The sequence below is a fragment of the Aulostomus chinensis genome, chromosome 21 (assembly GCF_037954235.1).
Source record: "Aulostomus chinensis isolate RoL2024-O1b breed Wild chromosome 21, RoL_Achi_v1.0, whole genome shotgun sequence".
Lineage (NCBI taxonomy): Eukaryota > Metazoa > Chordata > Actinopteri > Syngnathiformes > Aulostomidae > Aulostomus > Aulostomus chinensis.
In genome coordinates, this window is record NC_141340.1 from 17,955,404 (window position 1) to 17,973,423 (window position 18,020).

General features: G+C 41.4%; 1 protein-coding gene across 1 annotated transcript; it reads right to left on the reverse strand.

Moving 5' to 3' along the window:
* Positions 1-1,507: 1,507 nt before the first annotated feature.
* On the reverse strand, positions 1,508-15,550 carry sh3glb1a (SH3-domain GRB2-like endophilin B1a). The gene is made up of 9 exons (XM_086191552.1): positions 15,482-15,550; positions 14,906-15,047; positions 14,320-14,448; positions 13,777-13,910; positions 8,834-8,926; positions 6,041-6,130; positions 4,626-4,726; positions 3,584-3,815; positions 1,508-2,781 (listed from the first exon to the last, which is right to left on the reverse strand). The coding sequence occupies exons 1-9, from the start codon at positions 15,542-15,544 to the stop codon at positions 2,674-2,676; spliced, it is 1,092 nt and encodes a 363-aa protein (XP_086047678.1). The 5' UTR covers positions 15,545-15,550; the 3' UTR covers positions 1,508-2,673.
* Positions 15,551-18,020: the final 2,470 nt, after the last annotated feature.

The following is an 18,020-nucleotide window of genomic DNA, read 5'->3' on the forward strand; positions in this document are numbered from 1 at the left end:
TCTTTCTGTGTGGAGTCTGCATGTTCTCCCTGTTCCTGTGTGGGTTCTCTCTGGTACTCCAGCTTCCTCCCACAGTCCAAAGACATCAAGAGGGGACGAGGTTAATCAGATACTTTAATGTCTTTGTCTCTATGTGTTGGCCCTGTGATGGACTGGTGACCCGTCCCTGTCCTGCGACCCTTCATCAGGATAAGCAGTAGAAGATGGATGGAGTGTGGTACTGGACCTGCTCTACTAGTAAAGTGTCATGAGAGAACTTTTGTTGTGATTTGGCGCTAAACAAAACTGACGTGACCTTTGCCCTTCACCGTATGTGTGCTCCTCATGTAGACTGTTTGTTGCATCTGCAGTGATGTGTGCATGTAGAAGAAAAGCATTTTAAGAAGTATAAGAAAAAAGCCAGAATCCCCAAGTTAAACTGAAATGAAAAGCCAACCTCATGCCGTGCACTCAGTGTGATTCAGTTTCCTAAGATCTTGCTACCCTCCTCACACGCACACACACACACACACACAGGTTGCCTAATACCAGAGAACTAAAGCTGCTTCAGCAAACAAACCAGATAAAGAGCAGGCACTTCTTCCTACACGATCTTCTTGCTGCGTTGTCTCAACGTTTTATTTCCTTTCTGATTTTTTGATAACAGAAATGTTGCCTTTCCGAGAAGAAGTCTCTTTTTTTCTCAAGCTCTAATATCCTCCTTCTTTTAACTAGTAAGGGCTTTGCTTCTTTAAATAGGTGTGTTTATGATTAATGTTAAAAGCAATTCAAAAATGTACATAATCGCGTATGACTCACAATTGTGCTGCTTCATGAGAATGTCGTACATGTTGGGGACGGATACTTGCACTCAGGTCAAACATAGTAAAGTGTTCTCTGTGGCCACATGTTGCCAGATATCGCCCCATGTGAGCGCTGGCTGCTCAACAGGCTGTTTGCATAACTCCACTTCCTATAACTCTTCCTGCTCTTATGACGGGTGACAATCAAAAATAGACTGTTGAACGGTTCAAACTTGACACCAGCTTTTACTTTGTGGCTTCGTCCCAGCTGTTGAAGGTGATCAGCGATAAACACAAGTGGTCAGTTGGGTGTCGTCATGAAATGTTCTGTTAGACAGGAAACTAACTGTGACCTTCTGGCCCTTGTTCAGGTACACAACAGATGTCAGGAAGAAGGAGTTACAAAATACCAACGGGTCACCAGTGGGTAATGTGGGAGCCCATAATAACATGAGGTTGAGGTGGTCTTACTTTTAACCTTCCTCTTGGGCTTCAAAAACAGGAAGCATAAATACTTGAATGATACTTCAAACTTAAAAATAGAAACCAACATCAAGTGGCAGTGTGAGGTTAAAGGAGCTCGCAGCAGCACGAATAAATCAGCAAATGGGCGCATGATTTGAGTTAACTTCCTCCAACAGTTGAGCCCCCCCCCCCCCCCCCGCTCAGTAACATCTCATGACCACCGTGACCAAACATTTTATTCACTTTGTTTTAAACAGTAAATATATGAAGATATAACGATTGAAAGTGTGAGTGTAACTACTACGCTTTTTCATTTTCTGCAAATGCTCATATAGGAGCACAGTCAATGTTGTACATCATAGTGCCATTCTGCCCCCTGCTGGTAAACCCCACTAAAGTCAACACTAAATACACATTAGCCCATAAAGTCTCGTGTGCAAAGAAAAATAAAATGACAGTCATGGGTTTACTTTTGTATATTTATTTTACAATTGTATGCTATATTATCAAAGCAGTGGTGTCATAATGTACTTGAATCTTCGAGGATGTAATAATACTTCTGTGTTGAATTCAGGCTGGGGGGAACTAATGCGACACGAGTCATATAAAAAAAAACAACAACTTTAAGACACTTTAAAGTGAACACCGAGTCGAGCAGAAGCAGTGGCAAACACATCTCATATGACACAACTGTATTTGTGAAGAATACACTTAAATGTCAAAATTCCATATCGATTTTTGCCGATAATTGTTCCTAAATTAAGCTGGAAAATCTGCTTTCCAATCATCAATAAGTTAGATAGAAATATTCAATACTAAGAGAGGAGACGCCAGTGGCTGTCTCAATACTGCTGGTGGACTCACTGCAACAGGCTCTTCATAGAACATGGCGTTATAAAAACTACTCCTATTTAGGATAACTGTACCAAAAAAAAGATCAATTATAAAATAAGACTCGAAATAATGAAATCGTCAGCATTGCTATCCAAGTGTGGTTTTCCTTTTAAAATAATGACTGCTACTTAACATGAGGGGCAAAAATAAAAGACCCTCACATCAACAAGGTCGCCATCTGAGATTTATATTGTAAACTTCTCTTTTTAAGTTACAGTTTGGAGAGATGTTGTAGCACATATTGAGGACTGCATGGCATTAGACACAAAGGCATGGAAGCACGGTTTTAGAAATGTACTGCAGTTGCATACAAAAACGTACAGGTCTGTTTCCTGTCCCCTCACTCAGTCGCATTCATTCCAGCTTTAAGGTCTTGCATAAACCAAGACCCCTTCTCCTTCTCATACGTGGGATGTTGATTCTGAAATGACCGAATGGGAGAGACAGGGAAGCCAGACGCTGCAACACAATAGACATACGAGATCACAGCTGGTTTGAGGGCTGAGGTGGGGGTCGGGGCCATTGGTGAGTCTCAGTTGCGTAGTTCCAGGTAGGTGATGGGTACTTTGCCCTTCTGGTTGCCTCGCTCACCCATCAGCCAGTCAGAATCCATGCCAGGCACGCTGCTAACGGTGATCACCTAGAGAGGCCGACAGAGCTTTTAGTGCCCTCCCTGCAACCTCTTCTCTCTGCCACTCTCTTTATGCATTGCTGAACAGGTATTTGTGAACACCCCTCTAATGTAAAGTAACACAACGTACTTGTGAACAACAAAAATGGATGTATGAATACATAGGATTTCTGTGCTGGGGGTGGGTGATGTGGAAACATTAAATCACTATTTTTTTAAACAGCACCTCCATTTTATAGTGTTTTTTTTATTTCGAAGACTATTTTTGCATAGATACTGAACACTACAACCACTGTAATTTGAAAAAAAAGAAAAGAAGATAATTTAAGAATGAAAAAAGAAAAACAAACGTTTTAGGCCAAAGTATTGCCATTTTTATCAAGGACATTATAGCCAGCCACCATATTGTAGTATAGCGTTAATTAGTCATAGTTTATAGTTGGATGAATATGCATTGTGTCTTTCAAGGTTTCCATCAGAGAGTATCAGTCAGTTTACTTTGAAAGACACTGAGACAGCGTTAGGAAGGTGTCACTAGCTAACAGCCAAGAAAAGCAGTTTGGTTGGTGTTTGGGTACTTGAGGCATGAATTCACCAGAAAATGTCCTGAAACATGAATGCTACACTACACACACGCACACACACGCACACGCACACGCTCACATACCCTGGTCTACCAACTATATGAATATTCCAATCCTTCACGATCTATTACTGTCATATCAAACACCCCCAATCTATTCTGAAATAGACCAAACATAGAACTTGTTTCCCTGAATGCAGTTACTCTACAAGCAGACTAATGGCCCACCTCATCAGCCAGCAGGGAGAGTTCACTGCTGCTCGCAGCGTCGTAGTCATAAAGCACCCTGGCTTTGCGGCTGCCGCTGGAGCTACGCAGTTCACTGAAGCCGCCTGACACAGCTGAGCTGCCGTGGCCAGACGGACAGGGCAAGGAGGCCAACACTGGTATGGTGGGCACTGAGATGCTTGCGCCTTCCGACATAGACGACTGATTGTTGTTGGAGAAAGAAGAGGGGAAGCTGGGAAGAGGGAGAGAGATGTTTTTAACATCAATAATCCTTCCCAGTCACTATTAGATTCAAGCTGGTTTCTCTGACTGGGTATCGCTATCTACCATTTTCCTTCTTCGATGGGACAAGGAAAAATTCAGTTTCACCGTTCCACATTGAGGGTGCTTTGCATTTTCCTGATTGGGTGAGTTCACCACATCGTTGTTTACACCATCGAACAACAATAATGTGATTGTTCGAAAATAGAGAGGAAAAGCTTTAACGCTCTTTCTCTGTGTTTTTTTAATTTACCATTGCTCCAAACAAAGAAAATCAAAGCAGGCTTTGACTGATCATTGTTCCTAACAAAACCATGACATGGACGTTTGTGATCAACACTATTGTTCACAGGAATTTAACACTTCAGAGTGAAATGGGAAACCAAAACAAAGACTCGCTGATCTTTATATGTACGATACGGTAGGACTTCATCCGCTTTTCCACGGGCCAAAAAAAACTAAAATCTGATTTTTCCTTTTCTTCCAATGAAAAAGGGTTTAGTTGGCATCCACTCACGTGTCGAATGACCCTGCAACAGACATGAGTATTTAGTGGAGCTGGCTTCTATTAGCACTGCAGTCGACAAATAACCAGGTTTTTGTGTGGTAATCGAGGCTCAACCATCAACTGACTGTAGTCTACGCGTGGCTGGAATGGTGCTGCTCCCCAGCTGTGGCTTCTGTTTGGAACAACCTGACTTTTAGGCGATACCGGAGGAAGAAATGCAGGTTTCATGCTAAGCTACCCAGGACACAAGAATTGTAAGGTGATGGTGTTCACCTGCCCAGCTGCTTTTGGAGGTCCACCATGTACTGGTAACACTGGGCGTAATAAGTCGACTGGGCCTCCACAAAGTCGTTCAAACAGCGTAGGTGGTGTGCCTGGTGGGGCGGAACAAGAGAGGGTAGACAAGTATGTTAATAGCCTTCAATTGTTTAATTCAATACATGAATTCCAACATAAACATTAGGAAGCCAAACATTTGGGTGACTTTCCCACCTACAGTTCAGTGGACTTTTTTCAGGGGAGAAGTTTCAACAAATTTATATTCCCAATTTGGTTCGGTTTGCATTCACACATCTCTTTTTCAAGTGCACAAAACTTTGTAAACAAACGTCACATGGTCACATAAGAGAGGTCACTAGCATTCTAGCAGCATGTCTTTAATGATGTTGTAAGGGCAATGCGGTCTTGTTTTTTTTCCTCCATGCAGCGTTCCTGTTCAAGCTTTTTATCTTTTTTTGCTACGTTTACTTGTAAGATGTGTTAATAAGCAGCTCACCCTTTTTCCACTTGCAAAACTCCTGCAACCATATCCACACCATCACTTTTTCCTGTTCTGTGGTGTCATATAAAACCAACTACAGCACAGCATTTACCCGTGTTTTTATTCCTGTTTATGCACTGACACCACAAGGTTTTAAGAATCCCCCACTCCTCCTACCCTTCCTCCCTCCTCGTCATCTCACGCCATCGTCATCCGTGTGTATGAGTAAATTAAATCAATGTTTTCTGGTTCACTTCATGCATTTGGTCCATTTCCTTTCACACTTTAAATGCAATGCACCATACAGTAGTTCACTTGGAAACAAACCAAGCCTTGACTTTTTAAGGAGTACCATGGTTCAGTTGGGACTAAAGTCTAGGGGACATGTAATTTTCAAAAATGAAAATGAAAACTTCTGAAGTCCAGACCAAAGGAGGCAGATGTGAAATGGCCCTCACTGTGTCAAACCCCTTGGGTACCAATTGTACAAACAGGTTTCAACAGCAAGATTCATAAGAGGCTATTTCAATCTTTGCAGCTCTCTGTGGAGTGTTTCATCTAGATTTTCAACATACCTTGGTCTCAAAAACCAAACTTAATTAGCCTCAAAATCCTCCTTAATCAGGCGGTGTCTCTATAGCATTGTGGGAACACACACCGTACATTATATATCAGCTCATCATCACCCATCAGATGGGGCCCAGACTGATACCAATATTATGGAGTAAAACAAAAAAATTGAGATCTTAAAAATATTTCAAAAACTGAAAGAGATGAATAATATCCCTAAGTCTATACTTTCGGTGATTCTGGGTCAATGCTAGAGAGGTCACCTTGGCGTCCTGTTTCTTTAGTGATGCTCATTTCGACTCAGATCTAAGGCCATTAGACACAAGAGGTGAATTTTGGGGCGATGAGCGGGACATACGTGAGTGCTGCTGACGCCTTCCAGCAGCAGTCGAGTGATCTCTGCCTGTCGATCAAACTCACTCTGGGTCATCCTCAGCTCCTGCTCTGCCTAAGAGACATGAAACATGGCGTCAGATGAACTCCAGTTACTCATATTTGGAGTCAACACATTGTAGGATGAGGTAATTATCTCAGAGAGCCAAATCAGGTTAACGGAATTTGCCAGAGATCTGACAGTTTAACAAACGCATATGGTACATGTGGATGTGACACAATGGGAAAGTCAGAAACATGGGGGATGGATGGATGGACGGACAACAACCACACAAGTGAACATGACATTTGTGTCATGAGGGAAAGGTTTCCTTTTCCTCATATTCAGCCAAGGAATTCAATAAGGGTCTGTGAAACAATGGCTTGAGGAGACTCTGCAAGTCCAGTAAACACACGGTGTGTTACTGAGACAGGTGAGGACAATGGCCTCACTGTCCTGTGTCCTCTCCACAGGTTCCATTACAGTCAGAGACAGGAAGAGATGGTTTTTACACCATTCGGTGCTTGTAGGACATAACCATGATGATTCAAGCTCTGTGTCAAAAAGGAGCTCAAGCGGGGACACGTAGCAGCTGTTGACGCTGCTTCCAGGGGGTTTGGGTTTGTGTGTGAAAGTGTGTGTGTGTGTGTTCAGTTCAAACATGGCTCCAACATTCCACTCACCTCTGTCACTTCCTCTGCTCACATCTGCTGCTTTGAGTTTTGAAAACAGCAACACAAGAGTTAGAGCTACAGCTGCTGCACAGCTAGTCAAGCACACACGAGCAGTGACTGTGTGAACTAACACTACTTACAGAAAACAAATGTTGGTGTTAACCATGAGACACAGCTCGTCAAAGCTCACGTTTAGGTGACACACAATCCTCTTTTAGGAGTAAACAAGTTTATTTAAATATGCTTTCAGGCTACATGACGAGAGCATGGTGACCAGCCTCACCCAGCAGGGAACCTTCCCACAACATTAGCAACCATTAACTGCAAGTTGTAGTGATGACAGATGAAAGAAAGAGATTTAATAGCAAGTTTAAAGAATGTTTGAAAGATCTGCCTCATTTCAAATTCAAAATTTCAAACGTGAAGTTAATTTTTTATGACCATGACAAACCTGCGACATTCTAAGGAGGTGTTGGAAAGCTTACTGAATGTTTAAGTTTTAAGAATTTGTCTCAATCGATATTGACCTTTCCTGAAGTTATTTACATTTTTAAAGTCTTCTTGCCACATTAAATTTTCCTTTAAAGACAGACATTTATTGGGGTTTGTATGTAACATTAACCAATGTTCAACCACACTCGAACATGTTGGAACGAAAAATGCTGAGTGGAAGAATTTCAGACATGTTGCATCATTAGGTTCTCACAATATTAACATGTTTCAGATAAAATGTTGCCACTGAGCTTTAGAATGTTTTTAAAGTGCAACATTCTGCTGTAAAATAACATTCTGTGGAAAGGAAAACAATTCATATCCAAAATATGTCTCATCAACAGGACATAAAATGCCACCAAAACTCAATTAAACAAAAAAAACGGTAGGGTATCATTTTCTGACCTCCATCCATCCATTTTCTGTACCGTACCGCTTATCAGTTAAGGGTAGTGTGGGGGGGGGGGGGGGGGCTATCCAAGCTGACATTGGGTGAGAGGCAGGGTTCACTCTGGACAGAGCGCCAGTCCATCGCAGGGCCATCAGGAGCAAATAGGGGTTCAGCATCTTGCTCCTCAAGATACTTCCACAGAGTCGCCCGGGGAGTGAGGATCGAACCAGAAACCCCTCAGTTGCTAGACGGCCACTCTACCTCCGAGCCATGCAGCCTCCACTTTCTCACATTCTGATACCATATACTCTGAGTGAGTTTTCTCTGTCATTTCGCAGATCATTATGGGGTGAGGGAATTCTGGAAACATTACTTTATCATTGAGATATTCTCTCTCTTTTTTTTTTTAGAACCCCCCCAAAAAATCCACGCTGAGTACTTTTTTTAAAGAACTAATCCAAGCTCCTAAATGTCACTGCAAGAGCGTGTAACTGGTACCCTGCTCAGTATTTTAATTCCATAGTAACAGCACAACCCTCTGATATTTCTTGGACTGGAAGAGTATCAGGAGTGTTACTGATGGTGAAGTAATGAGGGATCGAGTACGCCACAGATGACCTCATGGTTCAGGAGGTGTAGTGGCCGAGTTACCATCTAAAGTCAATCTCAAAGGAAAAGAAGCCCAACTACAAGAGTCAGGAAAGTGCATCTGCTGCTTTTAACAAAAATCAGCCTTTTAAGGACCACTCAAATTTCAGCAAAAATGAAATCAAAAACTGGTTTTGCATCTACACGCAATTAAAAAGTGGAAGGTCAACACAAGTGTGGTTCTTCATGAGAAAAACTGAGCTCATAATCGTCAAACCCCAGACACTGAATAAATAAAATGCTGCCACTGCATTTTAAAACATCTCCATGAGAGATCCACATCTCGGTTAGTTTGAAGGCCCAAAAAGGAGAAAAGTTCTCATCAGAGCAGATACACAAGTGTTCAGAAAAGGGGAAGTCTCAACCTCCCGTCGCTGCTCATGTGACTGCTAGCAAGTCACGGGAGAAGAAGAGATCAGTTTATGTTGTGTAACTGGCGTGTCAGTCAAAGCTTGTGGAAACTGACACACAATTTAGAGAAAAAGGATTTCATGGAGAGGCTGACATGTAGAAAAACTAGCAGTGTTGCATAACCGATGGGTTTGTGTATGTGCATGTGTGTTTTATACTTACTGCAGCTGTTGCATCAGGCATCCTGGCTTTCTTTAGTCTTGTTTTGGCAGCATCCAGATCCAAGCGCTTGACCTGCAGCAGCTTCCGCTCTTTCTGGACACAAATAATGATACAATAAAGATCTAAAATTTCCATTATTAACAACATTTTTTCCCTTTATATCAGTGGTGGAGTGAACAATCATGCCTTCTAAGTAGGTACTACTGTAATTTCAATGTGCAGGATGTGTGCAGGCCTTTGCTGATTGTAGAGGAATTCGTCAGAGACATGAAACAGGCTGGAGACTCAGGTGGCTTAAACTGGACACTTCACTAGATATCCAGTACAGATGAGGACAGAATTATTAGCCCCCCTACAAAAACGTCATTTTTTAAAAAGCATTTTCCAAGTACTTTCAACCAGAGCAAAAAAATGTCTAACACAGCTTTTTTAGACACCCTAGTTTTATTTGTGTAGCTTCAATTATTTTATTTTGTACTCAGAAATGAAAATATTCCACCAAATACAAAAAGTACCCTGGTCAAAATGATAAGCCCTCCACATTCTAACAGTCAATTGTGTATCTCTTTTGCTGGACAACTGCCTGCAGTCGTTTGTTGTAGTTTTCAACAGGTCTCTGACACTTCGAGGAATCCTGGCCCATTCGTCTTTGGCAAATCTCTCAAGTTCCTCCAGATTTGATGGTCTTCTGGCATGGACATTTTTCTTTAGGTCACCCCACATATTTTCAGTTGGATTTAAGTCAGGACTTTGTGCAGGCCATTTGATTACATTCACCTTGGTCTTCTGGAGATAGTTCTCCACCAAGAGGGACGTATGTTTAGGTTCATTGTCATGTTGGAAGATGAAGCGACGACTCAGACCCAGTTTTAGTGCTGACTGATTAAGGTTTTCTTTCAGAATCTCCACATATTTTTCTTTATCCATGATTCCTTCCACCTTGACAAGATTTCCAGTTCCAGATGCACTGAAGCATCCCCACTGCATAATCCTCCCACCACCATGTTCCACTGTGGGGACGGTGTTCTTTGGGTGAAATGCCTTTCCCTTCTTTCTCCAAACATAAGCAGTGTCTCTATGGCCAAAGAGCTCTAGTTTAGTCTCATCAGACACGCTTCCAGTATGAAGAATCTTTCTCTTGGTCGTCCTGAGCATTACATAAGTCTGTCTTGAAGGTGTCTTTTCCTCAAAAGTGGAGTTCTTCTTGGTCTGCTACCTCTCAGTCCATTCCTGTGCAGAGCTCTACTGATGGTCTTCTTAGAGACTATGATTCCTGATGTGGCCAAGTCATTCACCAGTGTCTTGGCAGTTGTTCTGGGGTCTTTAGACACATCTCTCACTAGGTTTCTTTCCAGTGTCTTTGAAATCTTTCACTTTCTACCTCTGCCAGGCTTGTTCTGCACTGTATGGCTGTCTTTGAACCTCTGGATTATACCTCTCACTCCAGTTCTTGACACTTGGAATCGCTTGGGTAGCTTTGTGTATCCTTCTCCTAATTTGTGTGCATCAATAATTCTTTTTCTCAGGTCCAAACTGATTTCCTTCGTTTTCAGCATGGTGCTTTCTCAACAGACAGCTCAACGGCCCATACTGAGGCTTTTATACCATGCTCTAACCTAATTGTTGAGTGAAATCAGCTGTTTCACCAGATCACCTTTAAGCACATCACCTGTGGAGTTAAAGCACATCCCTGCACAAAAGTGGCTGGTGTGATGAGCTAATAAATGGTGATTTCTTAAAGGGGGCTAATAATAATGTCCATGGTCATTGAAGCTTTTTCTGAAATGTTTATGTTTTTGTGTGCAAATATAAATATTTTGTGCCTTCTAATGAAAAATGGCATGTTCAGAAATGCTCCGTTAAAAAATTCCTTGCTCTGTTGAAAAAGTACCGGGGAAAAATCTCGAAGGAACCTAAAATTCAAAAGGGGGGCTAATAATTTTGTCCTCAACTGTACAAGGCTCACTGTGGGATGAGGTTGAGTCAGCTCCCCCAGAATATCTGAGTTTCCCCCCTCGTAAACAGTTCTACTCGTAATGTCGTGCACTACCTGGACTACATCCTGCACAAATGTGACCTTTCATGTAGTCTAAACTCAGTTATACATCTGGACAGCACTGACGTCGTACGTGTCACCTTTACTACCAGTAAGTGTTTTATCAACAAATTTATGCTTATACAAGAATTTATGGAAGACACCGCAGGTTCACTCCCGGACCCACATCAAAGCCCAGCGGTCAGATCAGCTCTTGACCTTACTGACGAATTATGACGAAGACCAAGGAAGTTCAAACAGAGGACACCAGAAATTCCTTTTCAATGGCAGGTGTCAGTGTAGAGGTGAGATGTCAATCAAAAATCAAGCCTAAAGAAGTATATTTTTATTCAAAGTGTGACTTTCAACAGGATCATAGACCTAAACAAACATCGGAGGTTCAGGGTTGAACTTGTTCTGGACACGTTGTGTTGTCCGTTGAGCTGTATCGCCCCATTCATCACTCACAGGTACAGCATTGTTCAAGCACAATCACCATGTTTCCATTCATCCGTGCACTCAAATAAAAGCCGATTCTGCCAGACTGACAAACCTTACTGCTGTCCTCCTCTCTTTGAATGCATGTTTACACCTGGAGAAGAGGGGCTCCCATCTCAGCCACAAACAATGTTTTTCACAATTTTCACGTACGTGGCAAATACGGATGGCATTGAAAGAAATTTCCTTGACTGATCATTGGGAAAATTAACCAAAAAAAAAATTAATAATTTAATTGTTATTCTACTGACAGGTGATGGCGAGGTAGTTGTCGGCTGTTCAAGCCGTCCAGGAGTTTAGTTCGTGCAACTTTCTCAGCTGTGCCTTTATTTAACAGCTCCTGCCTTCATTTTTTACAGTGAGTTTCGACAAGTCTGCTGATGGTCCGGTGTGGTGGAATGCTACGTGCTGGATCATTTGCTAAATGGGAAATGGACTCATTTTTACACAGCGCCTTTCTACCTTAGCAGCACTCAAAGCACTTTGCAGTGTCATCTCATTCACTCTCTCTCTCACACACACACACACACACACACACACACACACACACGGTGAAGGCTGCCATGCAAGGTGCCAACCTGCTCATCAGGAACAATGAGGGGTTCACTATCTTGCTCAAGGATACTTGGACGTGGTCACCAGGGGAAGTGAAGATCAAACCAGCGACCCTTCAGTTGCTGGACAGCCACTCTACCTCTGAGCCATGCCGCCCATGCCATTTAAATTCATCAGATCTCAAAAACCCTTTGCTGTCGATGATATTTATGGGCAATTAATTTGCAGATCCCTTGGGTAATTTTGTCTGCCTGTTTAGCATCGCAACTTCTCTGTGCTGACACTGAGGTGATGCTGGATTGAGAGAAGGAGAATCCATCGACATTACTTTAGGATGGGTGTGCATTGTTTGAGTGGTACATCAATGGGTTTGTTGTCATATTGTACTGATACAGGGCTTCAGTGTTTACCATGGAATTTGTCCTTTTCCATCCTAAACAGTCCCACGCCAAACTCTCCAAGACCTCTTCCTTTATATTGTTCAGCAGAAGCAGCTAAAAATCAACTTCAGATTGTTAAAATGTCACATTATCCCAACGTCGTGAAATTATAAGCCATGAAACACAGCCTATTCTAATTGAATTTCAAGTTATGATAAAATTCATCAAATAATTGTGCCGTTCCTAGTGGCAAACAAAGTTTAGAATGCTACATACTGACACACTGTCGTGCTCGATTGAGAGGTGATTTAAAACCCGAGCTACACTGATCAGATCAGGGTCTGTGATACAGGATGAGAGGATGTGATTTCCACAAAATATCAGCATTTGATGTTCACTTTGTCTAGGGCCCTGAGGTGTTCCTCTCAAAACTTAACCTTCATTTTCCAATCTCTACTTGCACTTTTTGAAACACAGCTGCCTAAAAAGTCTTTAAATGCCCTTTCATTCATATATTATAGACAAACTTGTAGTTAGTTAACAGTAAGCTAACTAAGCTAATGTCATGTTAACTAAAGGTTACTGCTTAACAATCAAAGCCCTACAACAAATCCAAAAGGAGCGTAAGATGTTTTGTTTATTAAACTTAAACAAAAACTTTGAACATTTGACACAGGATCAAATTAAATAATAAAACCTATCAATGGTGGGGTTTCTCAAGCCGATGCCATCCCTATGACAGTGGACAACATCGCTGATCTAACGTGTGCTTGGTGTCACTGCCCCCATGTTGTGGTGATGCAGTCACCTTCCAAGCACACATGACAAGTCTTATTGGTGGCCTGCTGAAGGGAACGTTTTCATAATACCATTAGGAACTGGTGCAAATGTACTGACTGCAAGCAGATAAAAGAGCTAATTGTAGATAACCTGTTCCTTGTTTATTTTATAACATACACACAACAGTTTGTGTACCAATGAAGGCTTCTTCACTTCCTTGTCATCTCTGAATAAAGTCTCTGTTCATTATTGACCCTTCTTTTGTTGATTCGACAGATTTGACAGTAGAGGTTTGAGACTGATATCTAAACTAAACTTAGAATATGAATGGTAAATGGTAAATAGACTCAATTTTATATAGCGCTTTTCTACCTTAGCGGTACTCAAAGCACTTTACAGTGTCGTCTCATTCACCCATTCACACACACATTCACACACTGATGGTGGAGGCTACCATGCAAGGCGCCAACCTACTCATCAGGAGCAATTATGGGTTCAGTATCTTGCTCAAGGACACTTTGACATGGTCACCGGGGTCGGGGATCGAACCAGTGACCCTTTGGTTGCTAGACGGCCACTCCACCCCTGAGCCATGCCGCCCACATATGAGACGGTTTCATTTTCACTTTCACCTGACGGTTGAAAGGTGGTGACAAGTAAAACACATTCAAGGATAGGAGTCAAGTTCAACTCACCAGGATTGTTTTGAAGTCGCCCTCCAGAAAGTTCCTGAAAGGTGTCAGGAAGTTGATGGCAGAACTTTGAATTAACTCTCGCTCTGCCCCGCCAATCTGCTTCTGTGTCTCCCCACATTTTATCAAAGCATTTCCTGCAATGGTTGGCGGAACAAACAAAACATTGCCCCTATAATAAAGCTGGACAGGAGACCAGTCACAACTTAGCCTCAACATTTCTTTATAAGACAGAAATAAAACCTACTTTTTTCAGGGCTTAAAAAATTGAGTTAGCTGTAATTTCATATTGTTTGTGAGAGGCTGCAACAGTAAATTGATGTTAACTAAAAAATTGAGTTTAATGCATTATTTAGAAAGCAGGTTTGTCCTATAACTAAACTTTTCTATCAATTAAAGAATGTTGTTGAACAGGGCTGTGTTTTGTCTACCAGCTACTGAGCTTTTTGTACCCCTGTTACAAAAACCAGCAAAGGAAGCTTACATTAGTTCTGAACATCAGCTAAATGCCTGGTTAAATGATATTTTATAAAGAGCCTATCTTACCATAGGCAGTCCCAGGACCAAACTCATTTCCTGACTCAATCATGGTCTGGCCCAACAGCTCATGGTTGTTCATTCGTGTCGGTGCTTTTTTCTCCAGTTTCTCATACACAAATTCTTCAAGTCGGACATCTGCAGATTGCAAGGAAACTCAATTACAAAGTCATAAGACTACAGTGAGGGAGCCAGATACAGACGCTGCAAGTGAGCTCCTAAAGCCTGGCTTACTGGGGACTACAACAGCATTACAGGACATAAATGCACTGTCTGTTTACACAGTTGTGTTAATTCAGATGCACAGCTGAGCTTACTGGGATTTATACCATCTACTTGGAGTAAATTTCTTTTGTTCCATCCCATTCAAAAAGTACACACCCATCTCAACAAAATCTTCAATTATCTAACTATTTTCAGAGAGGATTTCTTTTCGGATTCATAAGAAAACACTGATTATGATCAATTTAATCTTCTCATTAACTTTATAAGACCTATAATACAGTTTCACAGGCAGGAAGTGTGTCAGTTTTCTTTGGTTTATCAGCAATGGATCAGTCAGTACAGTTGATATCAGTCAACAATGTGGTCTTACTTGGGTTGGGTTGCAGTAACACCTCTGTCTGCTTCATAATCCTTTCTGTCCATAGTTTTGTGTTCTCAGCCCTGACCAAGAGATTCTCTAGGTGGGCATCCAACTCTGTCTTTTCAGCCTGGCCAAGCTTCTCCTCTGTAAACTGTAGAACGAACAAAATGCCTTTATAATAAGCGAATATTAGCCATAACTGGCAGACATTTAGTGGGCCATCTATACTGTAGGGTGTCAATGCGCGTCAGAGAGCAGGTCAAACAAACATTAGTTTACAAATTCAACGTCAACTGCTCAGCTAATAGTAATAGCTCTGTTTAATGGACTCCAGCGGCCTACTTTGATCGTTGCATGGAACAATTGTTGGTAATAATAAAGACTGAAATGTCACGAAGCACTCCTTACATTGTAAAATACGCCTAGCTTTGCACGGGACATGAACTTTTATTCCCCGATAATAACAGGCTTTGTACTTAGACAATTACAGTTTAACGAAACGAGCTAACGCCAGACAGGGCTATGCTAGCATTTCAGCTAGCGCCAATTAGCGACTACTTACACGAACAAGACCGTTAAACTTACTTGTACCGCACGGCTCAGGAAGGTACCAGCGTCTGCTGCTAACCGCTTAACATTAAAATCCATGTCACGGAGTAGAAATTAAACCCTTCGTTACAATAGCTAGCCTCTTTCGCAGTCAAACTTCCATCTTTATGGAAAATGTCATTGAAGCAACTTTTTTTGTCTGAGTTCCACCCAGCTGTTGATCAGCACAAAGACGAAACAATGGCAAGAGAGTTCAGTATCGCGCCACAGTCCCAATACTGCGCATGCGCCTGACGCATTAACGCGATCCAGGAAGTACATCTAACTTTTATCTATGTCTTCCCTAACACGAAAGACCTCGATCCAAGACTTCAGAATCGATGTACTCTTCGATGTAAACAACTGCCCTCTCACTCGCATCAAACCGAAATCATCTTGAAAGATGAAAGCAGTATAAACATGGAAAAGTAGTACACAGTTTGTGCTTGTGGTCTACTTGGTTCATGTGACAATACACATTGTTGTCATTCAATACATCTTAGTGACATTATCCTCTTCTATCATCATAAAAATCACAGTCTCTCAGCAAGGAATACATACGTATGACTAGTTCACCTCCAGAGCAAAACATAAACATTTGGTGAAGCTGCTTGTTCGATTTACATTTTGAGGTGCTGGAGCAAGATTCCAGAGGATCCCCGAGGAGCTGAAAATTCCTCAATTTTTAAACCCCCCAAAAGTACCTCTTCAGTCTGACTTTTATGTCGTTTTTTTTAATAATTCTATTATTTTATTAACTATATTTATCCTGTTTCTAAGTATTCGGGCCCTTAGCACTGATACAGTGCAAGAGCCCATCTGAAATGAGATGAATTTTTATCATTGTTTGAGCATATCAGTGGCCTTTTTGAAGGCACAACATGCTCTCATACTCATGAACTTTTGCATGTTCTTCAGGCTTGGTGAAAAATGTATTTATTTTATGGGGGTATTCAGTAGGTGTGCAAAATCATCTCCACAACACTGAGAATTTTTTTTTTTTAAATTGCTATGAACATTTGTGCATGAAATTTGGTATGTGAGACATGTCAAGACTAAAAAAAGAGTCATTTGACATTATGAGCTCAACCTAACGGGAGGTCTGCCATTTGGATTTTATTTTTATTTCGATTTTTATCCATTACATTATGATAATGTGCCATGAAATAAAAACTGTGGCAGTGCCTTCCCAAAGGATCAGATCTTTTTCAATCTTCACGACTGATAAAAGTCCTGGTAGATGGCATCTGCAGGTCAATATAGACTCATGATCATAGTGCCACCTAATGGCATGATTTCCTAGTGGACGTGACATTTGCACCATGTAGTGGTAACATGAATCTACTCCTTTACAAAGAACATACTGAAGAGTATTAGGGTCACCCATGAGAGAAATAAAATATGAGGAAGTAGATTTTTTTTCATCTGGCACCTTGAGAAAAAAGTCGAAATACAATGTCTAGAAATAATTATTATAATGTTGAGCTTTCGAGACTGTAACAACCAGTGCACGTGACTGCTGGCAGTTAGATGAACTCGTGAAACCATACTTTGGACTCGTCTTTAGTCACAAACAAAAACAAATAATTTCTCTTTGAGCTCACAGACACACTGCAGTTATCAGTGTTAGGACTTTGAAGAGACTGTGCCGAAAACTGCGACTGTTCTGAAGGATAAACTACAAAAACTTGGAAGAGAATTCAAAACATTCAAGACATACTATGTCGACTTTTTTCTCGACATAGTATGTTTAGGGCGGCACGGTGGTGCAGTGGTCAGCACTGTCACCTCACAGCAAGAAGGTTCCAGGTTCGAGTCCTGGCTCCAGCACAGGATCTTTCTGTGTGGAGTCTCCATGTTCTCCCTGTTCCTGTGTGGGTTCTCTCTGGTACTCCAGCTTCCTTCCACAGTCCAAAGACATCAAGAGGGGACGAGGCTGATTGATACTCTAAATTGACTGTAGGTGTGACTGTGAGTGTGAATGGTTGTCTGTCTCTATGTGTTGGTCCTGTGATGGACTGGTGACCTGTCCAGGGTGAACCCCGCCTCTCACCTGAAGGCTGCTGGGATAGGCTCCACCCCCCTCCCCACGACCCTTAACAGGATAAGAGGTGGAAATTGGATGGATGGATGGATTACCGTATATATATATATATATATATATATATATATATATATATATATACATTTACATGTTTATACACAGATATATTATATGTATGTACAAAGATGCATATAAACATATACACCTACACAGGCAGACATATTTACTGTAAGTATATACACATATGGAGATTCAGATTGGACAGAAAAATTCAAATAAAGCTGTAACGTCTTTTATTTGATTTTTTTGCTCGCTCGATGGACTGAAGTCTAAAATCTCCATTATAGTGCTGCTTTTGCGACATTCACAGCAACACTGATATCGAAAGAAGAACAAAAACAGAGTCCAATAACATAATATATTTTGCATCTTTCCTACTGTTTCCTAGAAAATATCTCCAGGAAGTGGACCTTGGCAGATCGAGAAAAACAA

Bases quoted from the DNA above. Each gene is read 5' to 3' on its own strand.
- sh3glb1a (XM_086191552.1), bottom strand. From the start codon at position 15,544: ATGGATTTTAATGTTAAGCGGTTAGCAGCAGACGCTGGTACCTTCCTG. The intron at 15,048-15,481 runs GTAAGTTTAACG...TTCGTTCTACAG, and splicing joins TCCTGAGCCGTGCGGTACAA to TTTACAGAGGAGAAGCTTGG. The intron at 8,927-13,776 runs GTGAGTTGAACT...ATTTGTGTCCAG, and splicing joins GCGACTTCAAAACAATCCTG to AAAGAGCGGAAGCTGCTGCA.